At 41.1% G+C, this 19,331-nt stretch overlaps 1 protein-coding gene across 3 annotated transcripts in view; it reads right to left on the bottom strand.

Moving 5' to 3' along the window:
* Auts2 (activator of transcription and developmental regulator AUTS2) overlaps window positions 1-19,331 on the bottom strand; it is a 1,103,484-nt gene that overhangs the window by 627,051 nt on the left and 457,102 nt on the right. For all 3 annotated transcript variants that reach the window (XM_057763815.1, XM_057763817.1, XM_057763816.1), the window contains exon 3: window positions 2,042-2,143. In XM_057763815.1, coding sequence (XP_057619798.1) covers window positions 2,042-2,143 — 102 coding nt within the window. The remainder of the gene's footprint in view (window positions 1-2,041; window positions 2,144-19,331) is intronic.

Raw genomic sequence — 19,331 nt, 5'->3', positions numbered from 1 at the left:
TGACAGGTGACCTTGCAGAAAAGACCTGAGCAAATGGGACACTACACCTGGCTAGACTGCTTGATTATGCAAATTTTTTGCTTTCTATCAAAAACTTACCTTCAAGTATTGGGAGGAAGTGCTGTATCTCTTTCTCCTAATGTGAACATATCAAATAAATCTCCTAATACTGATCTTCACTATTCATTCGGCTCTACTGATTGACTAAACTGAGACTAAGTGACGGAACCTGGTTTGTTACACCACAGGCCTTGACCCCTAAGTTAAGTTACAGCAGCGGCAGAGATTTACATCTTGTCTGTTATATTGTTTTTCCCTTAAAGTCTAGTAAAATAGTACTTGAAATGCCTTTTGATTCCCTGTCTAACTTCTTTTATTAAGGAGACTATGAAGCCAAAAGGAGACCTTGCTATCCTTGGTAACACTGAAGGGTGGAAGGGACCTGGCCTGCAGGTGCATAGGAGCCAGGTCTACAGGAGAACAGGCAAATCCAGGGCCTCAGTCATTTTTTAACAAGGTTTTCCACTTTGAAATCTGTTAGGAAAATTATTAATAATTTTCTCTCTTGCCAAGAGAGGCATCTACCCTGACTGGACACATAACTCATCCTAACATACGAAAACAAGCATAGATAGATTGCTACAGGATTCCAAGGTATAAATTACTAAGATCACAGCATAGCAACATGATGTCATCTTGCAGGTATGGTACTGACTGACTGCTATTCTGATAAAAAAAATATTGTTAGTTCTTTTTGTTTGACTGATTTATGAATGTAGTGTGGGTGAGCAAGTTTGATAGTGTGGTGGTTTGAAAGAAAATAGCTCCCAGAAGGGAGTGGCACTATGGGGACTTGCGGCTTTGTTGGAGAAAGTGTGGTCTTGCTGGAGGAAGTGTGTCACAGTGGGGTGGGCTTTGACGTCTCATATATGCTCAAAATACTGCCCTGTGTCTAAGACCATTATCTCTTGCCTACAATCCAAGATGTAGGACTCTCAGCTACCCATATGACTGCCAGCACACCCCCATGTCCCATCTTGATGATAATGGACTGAACCTCTGAACTGCAAAGAGCCACCAGAGTTAACTGCTTCCCTTTATAAGAGTTTCCATGGTAATGGTGTCTCTTCACAGCAATAGAAACCCTAACTAAGACACAGTATGTGCGGGTGAAAGGCAGAGAACAAATTTCAGGAATTTCTTCTTCCACCTTGTCAGTTTCGGGTCAAACTCATTTCTTCAGCCTTACTAGCAAGGACCCTTACTACTGAGTCATTTCGCTGGCCCACCTCTTATTTCCTAGGGAAAAAGTATCCCCACTTTCATTTTATTTTTTTCAGTGTTTATGTTGTATGTTCATGGGTACACGTGTCTACATGTGTTCTTGGTTGTGGGAGCACACGTGCATGTGGGGATGGAGGCTGACTCTGACAATGAGTGTCTCCCTCAATCACGCATTTTATTTTTATTTTATGTGCATTGGTGTTTTACCTTCATGTATAGAATTCCAGTGGACTATAGTTTCGGATGACTGTGAATGACCATGTGGGTGCTGGGAGTCAAACCCGGATGCTCTGGAAGAGCAGTCAGTGCTCTTAGGCACTGGGTCTCCTCTCCATGTCCTAATCTCTAGTCACTGAGACAAAGTTTCTCACTGAGCAATGGGCTAGCTGCTGTGGCGATAGTAACAAGCCAACTTATTGCAGGGATTCACTATCTCTGCCTCTTAACCACTGAGATAACAGGAAGGGTCCTACGCCCACCTGGCATTTACTTGGGTTCTGGGAATATGAACTCTGATTTTAGGATTGAACAGCAAGCACTTTCATTAGCCATTTCTGAAACCCCCATAATTTGTGAGAATTCATTTTCGGTCAACCAACATTTTGGAATGACAAAATAAGTGAAAGACACAAACACATATACCAAGAGAGCAAGCCTAACAACAGTCCCAGCGTGTGAGCCATCTGAACGGGGTGCATAATCCTTGCACTGGGAGGGTACGGGGGTCCAGGAGTGGTCTGAGGCGTTTCACACTTACATCGCTGAGCCTCTCACGAGAGCTGCTCCGGTGGAAACCCTTGGATTCTCCGCTAGCGCTTTCGCTGTCACTGTCCCTGCAGCTGTTCTGTCCTGGCTTGACCTGAAAGGAACGGAGAAAAGCAAGACAGGAGAAAGTCAGAGACATCCACACATACTCATTTCTTGACTCATGAGCTTTGCACTAGGAGCCTTGCCAATTTAAAGGCCTGAACCCCAACGTTCGATTTAGCTTAAACTTATAGAACATCTGGTGTGGGTGTGGGTGTGTGTGTGTGTGTGTGGACTCACACGAGTGCGGGACTATGAAGGCCAGAAGAGAGCGCTGGATGCCTCTGCAGCTGGAGATATAGGCAGGTATAAGCTGTCCACTGTGAGTGCTGGGGACCAAACTCAGATATCCTCCTAAAGCAGTGAATGCTCTTTACTACTCCTCTTTTGGCCTTTTTAAATCTCTCTCTCTCTCTCTCTCTCTCTCTCTCTCTCTCTCTCTCTCTCTCTCTCTCTCTCTCCCTCTCTCTCACACACACACACACACACTGCCTTTTCTTATTCGAGACAGAGTCTCATGTGGCTGAATGACCTGGAACTCATTGTGTATCTAAGGGTAACTGTCAAATTCTGATCTTTCTGAATCCGTCTTCTGGTGACTTGGATTAGAGGTATCAGGCATTATCACACTCGGGTTACGCAGTGCTGGGGACTAAACACCGAACACAGGAGCCTTGCACATACAAGGCAAGCACTCTACCAACCAAGCCATAGTCTCCATCTTCTGGCATGCTAGACTTATCAGCCTTCGGAGCTCATTTGGGCTCATCTCACCCATAGTGGCAATAGCGCCCAAACTCTAATGATGCTCAAAAGATAGGACACATTTCCCTTTTTATTCTCCTGAGCCCTTTAAGGACTGAGTTTTCTCCTACTCTAATATGAAATTTACTAATTCCAACCTCATCCTGATGCAAGCTGTATGAGCCTCTTCTAACTGGTGTGTGATAGGTCAGAAGAATGTCTTTTCAGATAATTACCTTCTCACTGTTTATGAAGCAAGAATTTGGGGGCTGGGATGTGGCTCACAAGGAAGGGTGTACTATCACATCTATGAATGTGAGATACTATCGAACGAGCTTCATCTCAAATCTTGTTAAGTATGATGCATTAAAAAACTTAATATATTTATTTATCTGTGTACATGAGGGATGTAGGACACATGCCAAATTGTATTTATAGGGGTCAGAGGATAACTTTTGGGAGTGAGATCTCTCCATCAACCACATGGATCCCAGGAATGAAACACAAGTCAACAAACTTGGTGGGAACTCCTTTACCAGCTGGACCAGCTTGGCTGGAATCAGTACTATTGCAATAGTCACACCGACCATCAAACCTGCATGTGGAGCATATACTCTGATTAATAAGCAGCATCAGAACTCTCATTCTTGACTGGCAATATAGCTTACTCATGGAATAATTGTACAAAAGCCTGAGTTTGACCTTCTGCACTGTGAAAACCCTCTGGAGGGTAACACACGTACCTGTAATCCAAGTGCTGGGGAAGTGGAGGCAGGGTTATCATTGGTTAAATGTCATCCTTGTTACACAATGAGTTCAAGGTCAGTCTAGCATACCTGAGGCCCATCTCAAAAGCAAGACAAGACAGGATGTATTATCTAACTGATTCTCCCACAGTGGTAGGCAGAACCATTTTAAAGCATGGATGAAGAAACAACAAAAAACCTGAGGCCAAAATCTAGAACCCAAATTCCTGATTCTATTGCTGTTTGCTGGTTCAATGCTCAGTGCCCAGGCAGAGAATCACACAGAACACAGTCACAATTCTGCAGTGTATTACCATGCCCCTGGACTTCAGTATGTCTGGGATGGTGGCGGGTCTTGTGAAGACTCAATTCCCAGAATCCACACGGTAGGAGAGAACCTTTTCCTGAAAGTTGTTCTCTCCCCACCATATGCAGGCATGACTGCTCACTAGCAAAAAATTATACCTTAAAATAAAAAAAGAGTATCAGGGACTATTCCTTATACAAACCTAGCTTAACTAAACCTGGACATTGTACTTCGTCCCTCTTCTATGCTTCTTCATGAAAGGAAAATGATTTTATAACAAGGCCCACAACAGACCTCAGAGGCTCCAATGTCAATTATCTGACTAAATGTTGATCTGGGCTGAGGGCAGAACCCAAGGAGGAAGGCAGGGAATCAGCTGGCTTGCATTCCCCAGGCCCTGGCAGCAAACACACTTAAGTGAATTCTGTTTGGAGAGCCGAACATAAAATCCATTCTCCCACCGCCCCCGTGCCACCCCCTTCTTCCTCCAAAGCCCTGCTCAAGTTTAAAGGAAATTTAGGATTTTAAGCTGTCAGCCAGCTCAATATTTCAAAGACACGGACTGACTACCCTAAGCACTAAAGCTAAACCACAAGATTTCAGGGAAGACGTGCTCATTCCTAATCCCACGAATACATTTTCAAACCGGTATTTTCAACCGCAACCAACGGATCATTTGTGGGTAGCATAAGTAGCTGAGAACTTGTAATCCTTCACCTGGAATTCCCAGCTATTACCTACAAGCAGGAGACAACACAAAGGCCAGGTGTGAGCTTAAACATTTAAAGACCTGAGAAAAATCAATCCGGTTGCATTGATTTGTCCCAGCATCCATGGTGGCCAGCATTAAAAGGCTTTTGCTGTAACACAGGCAGTGAAAAACCTGACTAGCAAGCTTTCCAGTCTTATGATTGTGTTTATGTGAAAATTTCTATAGGCCCTTCTCTAATTTCACAGGAGGCAACTGAATTAGAGCAAACTAAACAGAATGAGGGAGTGAGTATCCGGCATGGGTAGTGGTAATTCTATCAACAGAATTATCTTTTATAAAACATAAGAGGCCAAGTTCCCTTTTCATTAGATTTCATTGTGGAAAACATGTTCTCTGTATTCTGGAACTATGATCTCAGGAGTGTGTCAACTGCTATTAATGACTGAATGGTTAATCTTGATTGTCAACTTGATGGGATTTAGAACTGCCTAAGAGACAAACTTCTGGGCATGTCTGTAAACAACTTTCTAGAGTGGGTGAATTGAGGTAGGAAGCCTCACTATGAATATAGGCAACACAAGTCAAGGAATGAATATAAATGAGAATGTGAGGGGGCTGGTGCCAGGGCTCATCTGGTGAAAAGCTTGACCTGCAGGCATGAGGACCTAAGTTTGAATCCCAAGCACCTAAGTAGAAAGCAAGGAATAGGGGCATGCCTTTCTAATTCCGGTGCTAGGGCAGAGAGACAGGAGCATCACCACGGTTTACTGACTAACCAGTCTTACCAGATCACCAGAGTCTGGGTTCAGTGGGAAAAGGCGAGGGGGAGGTAAGGAAAGAAGAAAATTCTAAACACTGTTTCGGTGAGGTGCCTACACGTGACTTGGATAGTGATAGCTCTCAGACACTAAAAACATAAGCCATCAAGAAATCAGAGTGATCTGACGGATGCCCACATCCTACCAGCAGGTAGGGCAGAAGTTCCATCACACATCAGGAGTCACAGAAGCGCAGTACAGAAAGTACACAATTCCCTTAAGAAGGATGATGCAGAAACACAACTCTTACCTCCAAGGGGATGAGACACAGTTCCCTCTAGAGCCAAATACAAGTGAACAAAGAGGCTGTGAATGCAGATTCAGATTACTCCAAATTCCATGTTCCAATATAGTAACAGTTTGACCAAGATTGTATAGTAGCAGAAAAATGAAGGTAATAACTCAAAGCACTTTTCAAACACATTGGTAAAAAATGTCATATATTAAGACATATTATAAGTTAGAGCGAAACAGAGAAATCCCTATCAGCCTAAGAAGCGATTTGAATGGGTTCTTATCTTGACTGACAAGAAATTAGAGGTTTGTATGTACATTCCAAAGAATTCACCTAAGGTTCACAAAGATATTAGAGATGACAGAGATGCAGAGGAGAGCAGGAAACGACTCTTGAAGGTGATGTGGATCTGGACTTAGACACTGCCACCTCTCCACATCACTCAAATTCTAATCATTAATCAGACGCTTGCAGAAGATTCAGTGGGAGGTGAGGTTCTCAGGCACTTCCTACACAAAAGTGAATTTAAGACAAAGGAGGGAAGAACTGAGCTGAAAAGACAGGGAAGACGCCTCAGCCATTTGCTACAGATCGAGCTTGCTTTGCACTTAATTTGAATGAAAGAAATATTTCTAAACTCAGAGATTATTAAGACTAGCTGAATTCTGTTATTAAGGAAATTTTGTTTATAGTGTGGTGTTCAGTAAAAAGGTACCGTTGCAACAATTATGGATAAAAGCCCTGGATGACTGAGTTGCACTTCTCAAACACATTGAGAACAGAATCCTGAGATGGAGGGCAGACAGATGTGCAGATGAAACCAGACTATCTAGGACTTAATTGTTGAGATTGTTCCATGAGGTTTAACTATCATCTCTACTTTAGTACTAAGATTCAGAGTGTATGTGGATGTGTGTGTTCTAAAACACAGTTCTCAAAGTCAGTATGTAACCAAGGATGACCCTGAACTCCTGATCCTCCAGTCTACACATCACAAGGCCTAGGATTAAAGATGTGCACCAAAATGCCTGGCTTTTAAAATCTATATAATAAAGCTTTCTAAATCAACTATAATCAAATGTATAGAAAACACAATACATCATTGTATATCCTTGCTTTAAAGATTTATTTTACTATTATGTATATGTATTTCTACAAGTATGTCTGTATGTGGGCATGTGAGTACCCACAGAGGCCAGAGAGGGCATCAGATCCTCCTAAGCTGGCACTACAAGCAGTCGTGAACCACCTAATATGAACGCCGGGCACTGAAATTCAGTCACCTGGAAGGATAGCAGGCGCTATTAACTCCCAAGGCATCTCTCCAGCCCCACATCACTTTTAATTGAAAAATCAAGAGTATATAGAACTTGTTATAATATAAAATACTTGGGATGACAGCTATCAAAAATTTTATGATATGAACGTTGACACAAAGATTCTTTCCAACTTGCCATACTTTTGGACTGAGCTCATTTCAAATCAGATCAAAAATAAAAATCTCATTACATGGACAGTTCCTTCTCTGTCCACAGTCATTTTTGTAAGAGTGCAGTTCATATCACTGAAGGACTCTTTGATGAAAAGCTGTATCGCCTCTGTGGAGACAGAGCTCAATTAGTGTTGGAACTCCTATGATCAATCATTTTTAAAATATTGGGAACATTTTGGTATGTGGAGGTGACGATGTAGGTTCTAGAATATTTTGGATCCTATGTTACAGACTTCTAGTTCGCCAAAATGCACAAATAAAGATGAACCCTTAGTACTTCAGAAGGGGATTATACTGATTGGAGTGATTAAGTTGAAAGAGGCCACTGGGGTGGCATTCAGAGTAAAAGTGTGTCCTCCAAACATCACTCACTGGAAAGTTAATCATCAGATCAATCCTTTTGAAAGGTGAAGCTATGGTTTGAATGACAAATGGCACCCCATAATTTATCACAGTTGAACACTTGGTTACCGCTTGCCTATAGTATTTGAGGAGATTATGGAACCATTAGGACATAGGTCCATGAGGTAGGAAGCGTATGGCTTAGGTATGACTTTGAGAGTTCCCAGCATCCCCTCACTTGCTATTCTCTTTTCCTGCTTCTTGTATGCAGGTGAAATGTGATCTCTCTGCTTCATGCCCCTACAGCCACATACTCTACTGTCCTCAGAAGCTACAATCCAAAATGAACCATGTTCTCTTTTAAGATGCCTTTCGTGCCTGGGTATTTTACCACAGCAATGGGAAAGTAACCCATACAGGCAGTTAGGTAACAAGGGCTCTTCACTGCACCCACATCCTGATTGACAGAGCTACTGATGGAGTAGGGATGTGGTGAGTCCCGCCCCTCGAACCCTCTCTCCACCTGGTTTGCTCTCAATCCACTTCCACATGCTAGGATATTACCCTAGAGCCCTCACCACACACTAGCCCACCCTGACAAATCCCAGCCTGCAGAACCATAAACCTAATGAACACCCATTGCTGATCATTCCTGCAGTCTATGGAATTCTTTTAAAAAAAAGAAAATGATGAAAATAAGCGCACAGTAATCTATTTTGACCAGTGCCCCGATAAGAAGAAATTAAGGCAACAATGAGAGAGCTACCAGGATAACCAAACACAGGAGAAGCACCATGTAAGGACCCAGCAAGAAGGCAGTCACCCACAAAACAACACATAGGCCCACCAGACATCCAAATGGCAAAACAGAACAAAACAAACAAACAAAAAAACGTTCCATTTTTCTTTTTCTCTGTTCCAGGGATGGAATATACTTAGGCTCTTGCACAGGTTAAGCAAGCTGCTTACCATTGAGATGCATCCCTGGCTTCAAACTGGGACTGTAAGCCTCCAGAGCATGAAAATATAAAACTTTCTAAGATACAGACTGTACTGTTTGTTCTAGTAGCCCTAGTAAATGGATGCAATCCTTCTCTTTAGGATACAAGCAGCCTAGGTGTCATTTTTCCCATCACAGAGGATAAGACAGTAAAACAATACAAAGAAACCTATCAAACTGGACGTCTCTTTCATTTTTCTTTTTTTAAACCTGAAAGGTTATCATGTTGTCACTGACTGTGTTTGACCCACACCAATGAGGCTTTTGTCCCTGCATTGTCTTAAGGTTACTTCAGTCAAGTTGTTCAAAAGTATGCCAAAGACATTTGCGAGAACTCAGGGCAAGGGGCTCTAAAACCTGTCTAACTTCTTACAAATAAAATCAAGTCCATTTAATGATAAATAAAATCTAACCGACTAGAGTGGTTAAATGAATATTCCTATGGGCGCTCACGACCAGGTTTTAGTCCAGAGTTCTATGCTTGCTCCTCATTTGTTTTTGTTTTTGTTTTGTGATTTGAGACAGGGTCCCCTAGAGGCCAGGCTGGTGTCATCGTCATGTGCAGCCCAGTTTAACCTTGAACTTCTTATCTTACTGCCTGTATCTTGTGAGTGCTGAAATTCTAGGCCTCCACCAGCATACCCAGTATAAAAGGTGCTGTGGCAAAAACTCTAGGATTCATACATGACGGGCATTGAGTCCCCACCCTGTCCTTGAAGGATGGAGCAATGCAGAAGAATGAACCATTGCCTGGTAACCTTTCCATTCCACAGTTCTGTCCCCTATCTAAGGAAGCTTATGGGACAGCATGCCTTTCAGTTCAGTCTACAGCACCCAATTTTCTTATATGGCTTCAGGCATATACCTACCTTGGTGCATGCACTCTGCTCTTGGAGAGACAGACCTGGTCCTAATGCCTACTTGATAATATGAGTGCTAGAGATTCCAGAGTCATGAAAGGCTATTTTTCTGATATGTGCCAGTAAGCTGACGGGCAGGTAACGTGAAGAGTGATGTACAATAGTTAACTCAGTCCACGGATTCATCATCTTTCAGAATGAACAATGATGGTCTTTCTTCTGGAAACAGCGATCATGTGTAATTTAAGTTATTTCAAAGGATCAGGTATAGTAAAAATAAATGGAAAAGTAGCATATAATTACTGTTGGGTTAAGAAATCATCGTTCTGGCATTTGAGATTTTTAAAAGTACTTGTTCCGCAAAAGGTCAAAAACCACTAAAAGAAGTTAATGGTTCTCTAAGTATTACATGTGCTTACAGACAAGATTGCTACTCTAATAATTTAGATGATGTGAGGCATTTAAGGTTCTGATTTACTTTAATAACAGTTTCTTTTTAAAGAATTTTTTTCTTGTTTTGTTATAGTTCAGCCCAGCTATAATTTGTCTTCGAATGTATCTTACAATGGTAGACACCTTCAAAAACATGTACTGCAAGGTGGAGGAGATGTGGCTCAATGAACTCTTGCTTACCATGTGTGAGTATCTAGACTCAAGCCTCTGCACCATGAAAAAGAGAAAGAAAAACATACAAGTCTGCTTATGGGGCTAGGGATGTATCTGGTGGTTACAGTCTTACTTAGCACACAGGAAGTCCTGTGTTCCAAATTTAGTTCTGCACATACCAAACTAGTCATGGAGGCATATTCTTGGAATAGCAGCATTTGCCAGGGAGAAACAGAAAGATCAAGAGTTACAGAACATCTTTGTCTACACAACAAGTTCAAATGCAGCATTAACTACGTAAGGCCCTGTTTCCCCACAAGTAAAAATGTGCAATCAAATGCTAATTGCTCAATATTAATGGCAATATTTACAAAAGTTAACTCAATTGATTATACAAGTAAAAAGAAAAACTAATACCCTAAGAAACTTTTTTAATGGAGATAATAGAAGATTTTTCTTGTCATATTACAGACAAGTTTAAATGACTTCGGAAACACACATTCCTCAAAAAATACTAACTGGATTACCTCTGAAGTTACAAGGAGTTCTTTAAACAGTAAGGAAGGATGGTCCTCAAACCCTATACTGGCTTCTATCTATCACGATCTTACTAGCCCTGGGATCTAAGGGACCATGGCCAGAGGCTCAGAGACACAAAGTAGTGATAATCTTACTGTTTCAGAAAATGGAAAGTTGAATAGTACATCCCAGCTTTAACCTAGGTAAAATAATGCAGAGAAGATGATAATACAGTCTTAACTTAGAGGCAAGGAGGTATAGGGAGTGTATGCAGTATTTTGGTTTTCCTTTTTCACCCCAGCTGACATGATGAAATACTTCAACAATAGCAACTCGGAGTGGGGGTGGGGGAGTTATTGTGACTCATACTTCAGGAATATAATCCATGATGGTAGGGAAATCAAGACACTAGTAGCTTGACAGAACGGATTACAGGGCATCCAAAGCCAGGAAACAGAAAATGCTTGTGATCAGCTTTCTATACCCATTTCACACAGTCCAAGACCCCTAATCAGGAAATGGTACTGCCCACAATTAAGGATGGATTAGAAACCAATTCAGATAATGAAGATAATCCCCCTTAGGCAGGCGGCAGGGGACCATCTCCCAGGTGAGTCAAGATGCTCTGAAGTTGACAATTAACACTAACGATGATCACACACGGAGAACTATAAACTTCCCAGGCAACATGAATTCTTGCCCAACACACACAGCATTTCAATGGGATGGAAAAAGAATCACTACTCAAGCAAAATTTCCAACTCTTGTTAGCATTTTAGCTGATCTGCATGAATTCATTAGAAACTTGTTAATGTTCCTAACTACGAGGGGGGAAATGACAAATCTTGACACTAGGGGCCTGGAAACTATAATCTGGATCCCGTGTAGAGGGAGATATTTCTTCCCATTGTAGGCCCACTTATGTGGCAATTTGCTATACTCGCGGTAACATTAGTTGAGCTTTTCATTTTGAGGGCAAGAGCACTGAAGGCAACTTTCTTTCCTATTGCTTTGATAAAACACTCTGATCTGAAGAAACTTGGGAGGAAGGATTAATTTCATCTTACAAGTCAGAGCTTGTCACTGAGGGAAATCAGGACAGGAACTCAAGGAGGAACTTGGGAGCAGAAAACATGGGGCGATTCGGTTTGCTGTCTGACAGGCTCAGGATTAGCTTTCTTTTCTTCTACAGCCTAGAATGACCTACCCAGGGGTGGTGACACCCACAGTGGGCTGGGTCCTCTTACATCAAGTCACTATCAGGAAAGTCCTTACAGACATGGTCATGTCTAATCTAGGCAATCCTGAATTGAGACGCTGATCTCAGATGAATGTAGGCTGCATCAGGATGACAAAGCTAACTGGGACAGGCAGAATGTACAGACGTTTGCTCTCAACACAGGGGACAAGGCTGGCATCTGCAGAGTCTGTTCCCTGCTCCTGAAGCAATGAAGGTAACACAGGATTTTCTCCATGTTTTCCAAAATACTACACAGGCGTCATACAATCTAAACCAGAAGAAATGTGTCTACCAAATAACACAAATGCGAGACTGCTGTGCATTATTTCTGTGCACCACAACCCTACACGTTAAGGAACACCTCTCAATTCTCAGACTGAGGGTCCTGGACATAAAGAAAAGTCTATGTCAAGAAAACTGCCAACACGAGCTGAAAACTGCACTGGCTAGCATCTTCAGCTTCGCAGACAAGACACAGAAAACAGCAGAAAACAATGGATACCTTAAAACTTAAATAAAAAAAAAATACTTTCTTTCCTTTGGAACTCTGTCTAACCTCTAGGCGGGAGGGTTGCTTCAGAAGACCGGGATTTAATTCCCAGCCCTCACAAGTCAGCTCACAACCCGATTTCGGGATTATGCTTCCCTCTTCTGGCTTCTGTAGGCTCTGCATGCATATGGAAACAACACCATACACACAAACTGAAAAATCAATATTTTTAAGATATGGTCCCATATATCTTAAAATGGCATTGAACTTGAGAGCCACACGCCTCTACCTTCCAAATGCTGGGATTTAAAGCATGCAATGCCATACCTAAAGGGTATATAGTGCTGAAGACAGTGTTGTGGTCTTTCTCACTGCACCATGGGAAGAGTTAACTTGGCTTCTGCATCTTAAACTCTCTACAGAGAGCAGAGGGAGAAAAGGGTAGGGGGGATATAAAACACACACACTGGGTTCATATAAAAAATGACAAATCAGTCATTCAAAGCACGGGTATGCTTTAAAATTCTTTACTTCCCCATTCCAAATTCCCAACACTCCAAACGGATCAAAGTTTTACAGATTATTCCTCAAAAAAGAGAGAAGAAACACAAATTAATAACTATTTAAGCATTCTGTTTCATCATGATAACAAACAGATGGTTTTAATATTCTAGAGGCTAATTCCTGAACAATTAAAAACACAGCAAGACATTAACATCTAATGAAACATTTTAACTACCAGTGTATGCATCTGCCATTAATTCCCACACAGTGAGGTCGTGGATCTCCTCAATCTGTTCTTTATTAAGGAAAGTTTCTCCACTCTGAATTTAGTGAAGTAGAGAATTAACAACTGTTTGTAATCAGCAATCAGCAGGATATTTCACCAATGTGTACTGAAGCTGCGTACACTATCAGGCTTAAATTTATTCTTATGGTGGCTTTGATGTACACACTCTGGCAAGCAGAGTCAACTTTCCAGTCGAGAAATCTTCTACCCAGAAATGAAACCAAATGAATGCAGTACCAACTTTGATGAACCACAAAATCCCTCACTGGGCTATGACCAGAAAAGATGCAAAGATTGAATAACTCAATTTGTGATTCAAATTGCCCAGAATTTGTCCAGACTGCAGCTTCTACGTGTGTCTGATACTTGACGTGTGTGAAGTCAAGTATCAGAATAACAGGACAGAGGACAGGGTGTGCTACATCCTCACATCTGGAGGGGTAACACAAGATAAGCAGTTACCAGTAAGCTGGCTTCATTTTGTGTCAACATGACCCAACGTGTGTGGGTCAATGTTGGGTCTTCTAAAACATGGTATTTTAATAACTGCACATAACTAATTTAAGTATGTGTGTCTGTGTCTGTGTATGCACATGTGCACAATACCGAACAAGGCCAGAAGAGAGTGTGAGGTACCTTCACACTCAAGTTACTGGTAGTTGTGAACCATCTGCCATCACTGCTGAAAAACAAATCAGTCTGCTGCAAGATAAGTATGTATTCTTTTAACAGCTGAGCCATTTTCTTTGCCCACACAAGTTAACTGATAGAATCTCTGCATACATTGTCTGAAGTAAGGTGTTCCCCTTACACACAAAGAAATCCGAGGGTCTAAATTAAAATGCTCAGAAATGGAGAGGAAAGCTGAGCCTAGAACACACAGGGATCATTGATCTATGTATACACACTTGGTTCAGTATCCTCAGTTTGAGTCTATTGTGTGTCCATGCAGTTGTTTACCACTTTAGGGCTAAGTAGAGTCAAAATAATTAATACCTGCTATTTGTAGAAAGGTTTTCTTATCCAAGACTCAGACTCATTTCCAAAATATTATTCTGTCACCACAGGTAATATCATATTTGACAGGCAACACTGACACATTGCATTCAAGAACAGCAGCTTGTTTTTCTGGGTAAAAACTGCATACTGAGATTTTTGATTTGGTGACCAAGCATTCATGTAAATTGAGATACGATCACTCTGGCATATCTGAAACAGAGAAAAGGAAACTGCACAAACACATAATGTGAGTGGATTTATGTGTGTGTGTCTATGTGTCTAAGACTCCTGCTACGTCCTCTTGCCAGCAAGATGTTCCTGCCTCATCCTTGCTGGTGCTGCAATCACAGGTGTCTGTCACTATGTCTCACAAATACATCATATATCTTCATTAGTAGTACTATGATGATGTCTTTCAATTCTGAATGATAAATACATGATCTGATGAAGCTAAATATTAAGAGATATTAATTATGGTAAAATGAAAAATAAATTGAATACTAGTGTTTAAAATTTCTTTAAATAATGACTTAATAATTGAACATTTTTGTTCTCATTTTTGCTTGAAAAAAGGTCTCAATGTGGAAGAAGTGGGCCTTAAACACTTGGTAATCCTCCTGCCTCAGAATCTCAAGTACCAGGATAATATGTATGGTCACTGATGTGTTCTTTAACAGAAATCTATGGAGTGGGGAAGGCTTATGTTGGGAGGGAAAGTAATTAAGAGTAAATTTTCATTTATCTCAGTCATCTGAAGAAATAAACTAGAAGAAGATAAACAGATGGGGAAAGTATAATCAAATGAAATCAATTTTATTTCTTAAGCAAAATCTGTTATGCTTAAGATTCTTTTCTAGCTCGTAACTTAGGCCTGACTGAAACTAAAGATGCTCCTGTCTCAGCATGCACCACCAGACTCTCCTTTATCTGTTACTGGGGATGGAACTCAGGGCCCTGTGCAAGCTATGCCAGCCCTCTACCAGCTGAGCTGCCTCGGGCTCCGCATATGTGTAATTCTCAGTCTCTAGAAACAGTCCCCAAAGTAACATTTCAAAAGTCATTTTAGAGACCCACCTCCACCGTTTTATGGGAGGAGGGGGGATACCGCACCGTTTTCTTTCTTACATTTTATGTTATTTTTTGGCAGTTCTTATGAAAATTCATAAGCCAGATGGCATTCAATAAATGTAAAGAGCTCAAGAATTTGGTTTTATAGAAAAACATCAATTAGCGTAGGAAAATTAGCAATTAAGCAATCATTATACAACATATATCAATATTACTAACGAGTGCACATATACACTAAAATTCCACATGAACTCTTTCAAAAGCAGACAGATCTGAGGCACCGCTACTTCCTCCAAAAGCTTACCCCAACTTCCTCACAGCTGTCCTTGGGTTTCGCACTGTATCACCTTCCCATTAGAACACTTCCTGGATCTCCTCAGCTATTGACCTCCGACCCGGATCATTTATTGCTTGTTATTTTAAAACTTTTCAACCTCTCTACTCTCTCTCTGCACATACAATTTAGTTTAATCCTTTCAAATAAAAGAATGGGATGGCCATCAAAGCTCTCTAAGCCCACAGACTTTGTGGTCAGAGCTATGGGTGAATCGAAAGACAAATTTCAGCCATAAAGGATTTAAGAATCAGTTCAGAAGACAGTCTAACACACACCGATAATGTGTGCAAGAGTCATGAGCTCTTATTCCAGCTGAGTCTATCAATGACGGTGAGACGCTTCGAAAGGAACTGTGACTGGTGCCTATAAAATGTTTATGAACGAGGAACATGGCTCAGTTAGTGCAGACCCTGCTCCACAGGTATTGAAGATCGGAGACCAGATGACCATTATCACTCATACAAAAAGCCAAGAGAGGAGACACATGCCTATAACCCTAGTGCAAGGGAAGCAGAGACAAGAGGATTCCAGGACTCATCTGCCAGTGTTGTCTAGTCTTCTCTAGTCAGAGGAAGTCCAGGTTCAGAGAGACCTTATATATACAGTATAATGTGAAAGAGGAAGACAGCCATTGGCAGCCTCTGGCCTCTACAGGTGCAGCCATGGGGCATGTGCACCCAAACATACACCATACACCACACATGCACACGCGCACACACATACAGACACACAATAAATATAATAAAAATAATAAAAAGAAGTTTTTGACAGTAATGTATAGGAATATATCTCAAATAATGAAGATCAACCAGACGAAGAACTGATTATTGGAAGAAATTATTGAAGAGGGAAAAATGTTTTAAAGGCTAAGGCCTTCTATAGCTCTGGGATACTCTCCAAAATATAAATTTGTTTGTCACATTTACTTATGCTCCTCTAACTGATTTTTGGTGTTGCCTTAATGCCAACAACATGTTTTTTTAAAATATAATTCCCGTTGCATATGTAAGGGGCCAACAGGTGAATATGGAGGAAAAAAAAGTTTATATCAATGACGCGCTATCTGTTAGTGTGGAAAAACACTTAAACTGGAAGCAATATAGGGAAGAAAGGGTTTCTATGACTTACAACTCTAAGTCAAAATCCATCAGTTAAAAAAACAAAGAGGAACTCAAGGCAGGAACTATACAGGAATCAGGCTTACCGGCTTACTGTCTCACAGGGAATTATTAACTAGCTTTCCTCTTTTTTTTTTTTTTTTTTTTTTGGTTTTTCGAGACAGGGTTTCTCTGTGGCTTTGGAGCCTGTCCTGGAACTTGCTCTGTAGACCAAGCTGGTCTCGAACTCACAGAGATCTACCTGCCTCTGCCTCCCGAGTGCTGGGATTAAAGGCGTGCGCCACCATCACCGGGCTATTATCTAGCTTTCTTGTAGGAACCAAGACCACCTGACTAGGGATGATGCTGCCCACAGTGAATTGGGCCATCCTGTATCAATTAGGAATCAGGATATTACTATGAATATGCCTACAGCTCAATCTGATAAAAGGCAATGTCTCAGCTGATACTTTTTGTTCTGTGATCCTAGGCTTTGTCAGGTGAATAGATAATGGTACTAGGCCATACTTTTTTTTTTTTATCATTTACATTCTGAACACTAATGAAATGTTTTCTGCATAGTGACTAGAAATAGTATCAGAAGAAAATGTTTATAAAATCTGACTTTTCCAGATATATCTTGAAATTTAAATATGCTTGTGAAATAACGGTCATTTCTACTCTAAGAAGGGTCAATAATTGATATACATACTTTTCTGTCCTAAAAATATGAACAGGTTAGATGTAAACATGGAGACCAGAGGTCAACCTGATACACTGTCCCTAAGAAGCCATCCACCTTGTATGCTGAGGCATCCAAGTAAGCTAGGATGGCTGGCCAGTGAGTCCCAGGGATCCCAGTGAGTCCCAGACCTAAGATTACAAATGTGTATCCCTAGGTATGGCTTTCTGAGGCTAAGATGCTTAATTGTATTAGCTTAAAGTAACTTCTCTGGGAAGATAGTAGCATGTACAACCATCAAAATACCCTGCACTCAGGAAAATGTAAACATTCTCCTTTCTACCACTCTGTGTGTTGTGTTTACATTGGTCTTGCTGGGTTTAGCCCATGACTTCTTCAGCATTGCCACCCTCAGTGTTCTTTCTCATAACTGTTAGAACTGTTTCCTGTTTCCTGAGTCTTCGACTCTCAGCAGCCTGGAACTCTCTAAGCAGGACTAGAGAGTCTGTCCTAGGATTCTCTCTGTCCCTGTCTCCTGAACACTGGGATTACAGTAAGTCTTATGTATAAACAAACTCAGAACCTTACTCTTGCAAGGCAAGCATAATGCTTTCTTGACTAAGTCCCTTTCCCAGTGCACTTTGAAGGTAGGCAGTGGGAGGAAGAGAGAGTAAGGGCCAGGGAGTAAGGGAAAAGAAAAGAGAGGAAGTAAGACTGAGATTTGTTTTTCAATAAATGTTAATGAAGTGATATAAACAGTCAAAAGATCTGGCCTTGGTCTATGGACCACGTGGTTCAAAACCATCATATAAGGATGTACAAGTATCAGCCAGCAGTTAAAAGAAAAATTCTGGAAATAAAGGGGGAAAAAAAAAACAGGTCACAACCTGCGGATTGGTAAGGTCAAGGCGAAAAAGGAGGCATGACCTGAATACCATATTCAGGGAATTAAAGTCATCTACAACCTTCTTACATAGCTTTTCACTCCCTCCCCCTAATTTTCCTTTTTTTGTTTTGAATAAGAAAGAAAACCTAGTGCAACCCCAGGCTGTAAACCGCCAGTACCTCACAGCTAGCCATGGCAACAGCTGCAGCGCTTGGCTGTAATAAACTGGTACAATTTAATAGCTTTTATTGTTCTGCGGTGGTGTCTGAGCATAGCCGCTCTCCCCTCCTAGGACTCCAGGGCCCCGCAAGGGCAGCAATGAGAGGAGATCTCATTTACCTAAAAGCACTTATAAATTTTTAATTTGCTTTAACAAGTAAATTAACAAGTCCCTCATTCAGGCAAGTTTTATGGCTTCTTGCCACTTGGGAAAGGCCGTAAAAGTTTTATAGATAATCCAGAGCTACTGAGACTGCTCATAATAAATTGTCTGTTTCCTGTTATTTTATCAAACCATTGGGCTTCTAATGACTTAAAGTCACAGTTTCCTTATATTCTCGCTTTTTATGAGGCTATATTTATAAACTCCAAAGAATACCTTAAATTATACTAGGCCCTTGCTAATCATTACAGAGACTTTTTTTTCTTTTTAAATGGAAACTTACCTTCAACTCAAACCGGGCTAATAAACGTCGTGACATGTTTAGAAGGCAGGATGCTGATTCTACACATTACTTAGGGAACTTCCTGGGCCAGATTTTCCGTTCGTAAACATGATGGAGGAATCTGCACAACAGAACCTTCTAGAACACTGTATTTTATCTAGTGCGGAGCAGTTTAAAAGACATAATTAGACAATCTGCTACAAGCACTGCACCCTGCGTGCTATAATACCATGCTAAGCAAAGTGTGCCCACTGGTGAAATAGTGGCATGGTTGTTATTGGGTAACCAACTGCTTTCTTATTTGATTTGAGGTTTGCTCCTTAGGAGAAAATTGGTTCCTGGTATTATAATTGTAAAATTGGAAAAAAAAAAAAAAAACACCTAAAATAAAGCAAGGTCATGTCTGTCAAGACTCTAAGGAGGAACCTAGACATGATACATCGGCTGTGGTTACTTGTAAAAGACTAAGCCAGTTAAAACTCAAACATGAATGGAAGAGATTTCCCAAGGCCTAACCTTGGCTGGTGAAATAATGGAAGCTGATGGCTATCTACCAAGGAAGAGTCCTGAGTGTGCATGTGTGTGTGTGCATGTGTGCGTGTGTG

Source organism: Chionomys nivalis, chromosome 3, assembly GCF_950005125.1.
Source record: "Chionomys nivalis chromosome 3, mChiNiv1.1, whole genome shotgun sequence".
Lineage (NCBI taxonomy): Eukaryota > Metazoa > Chordata > Mammalia > Rodentia > Cricetidae > Chionomys > Chionomys nivalis.
The sequence above is the reverse complement of the archived record's forward strand: the minus strand, read 5'-3'. Positions and strand labels throughout refer to the sequence as shown.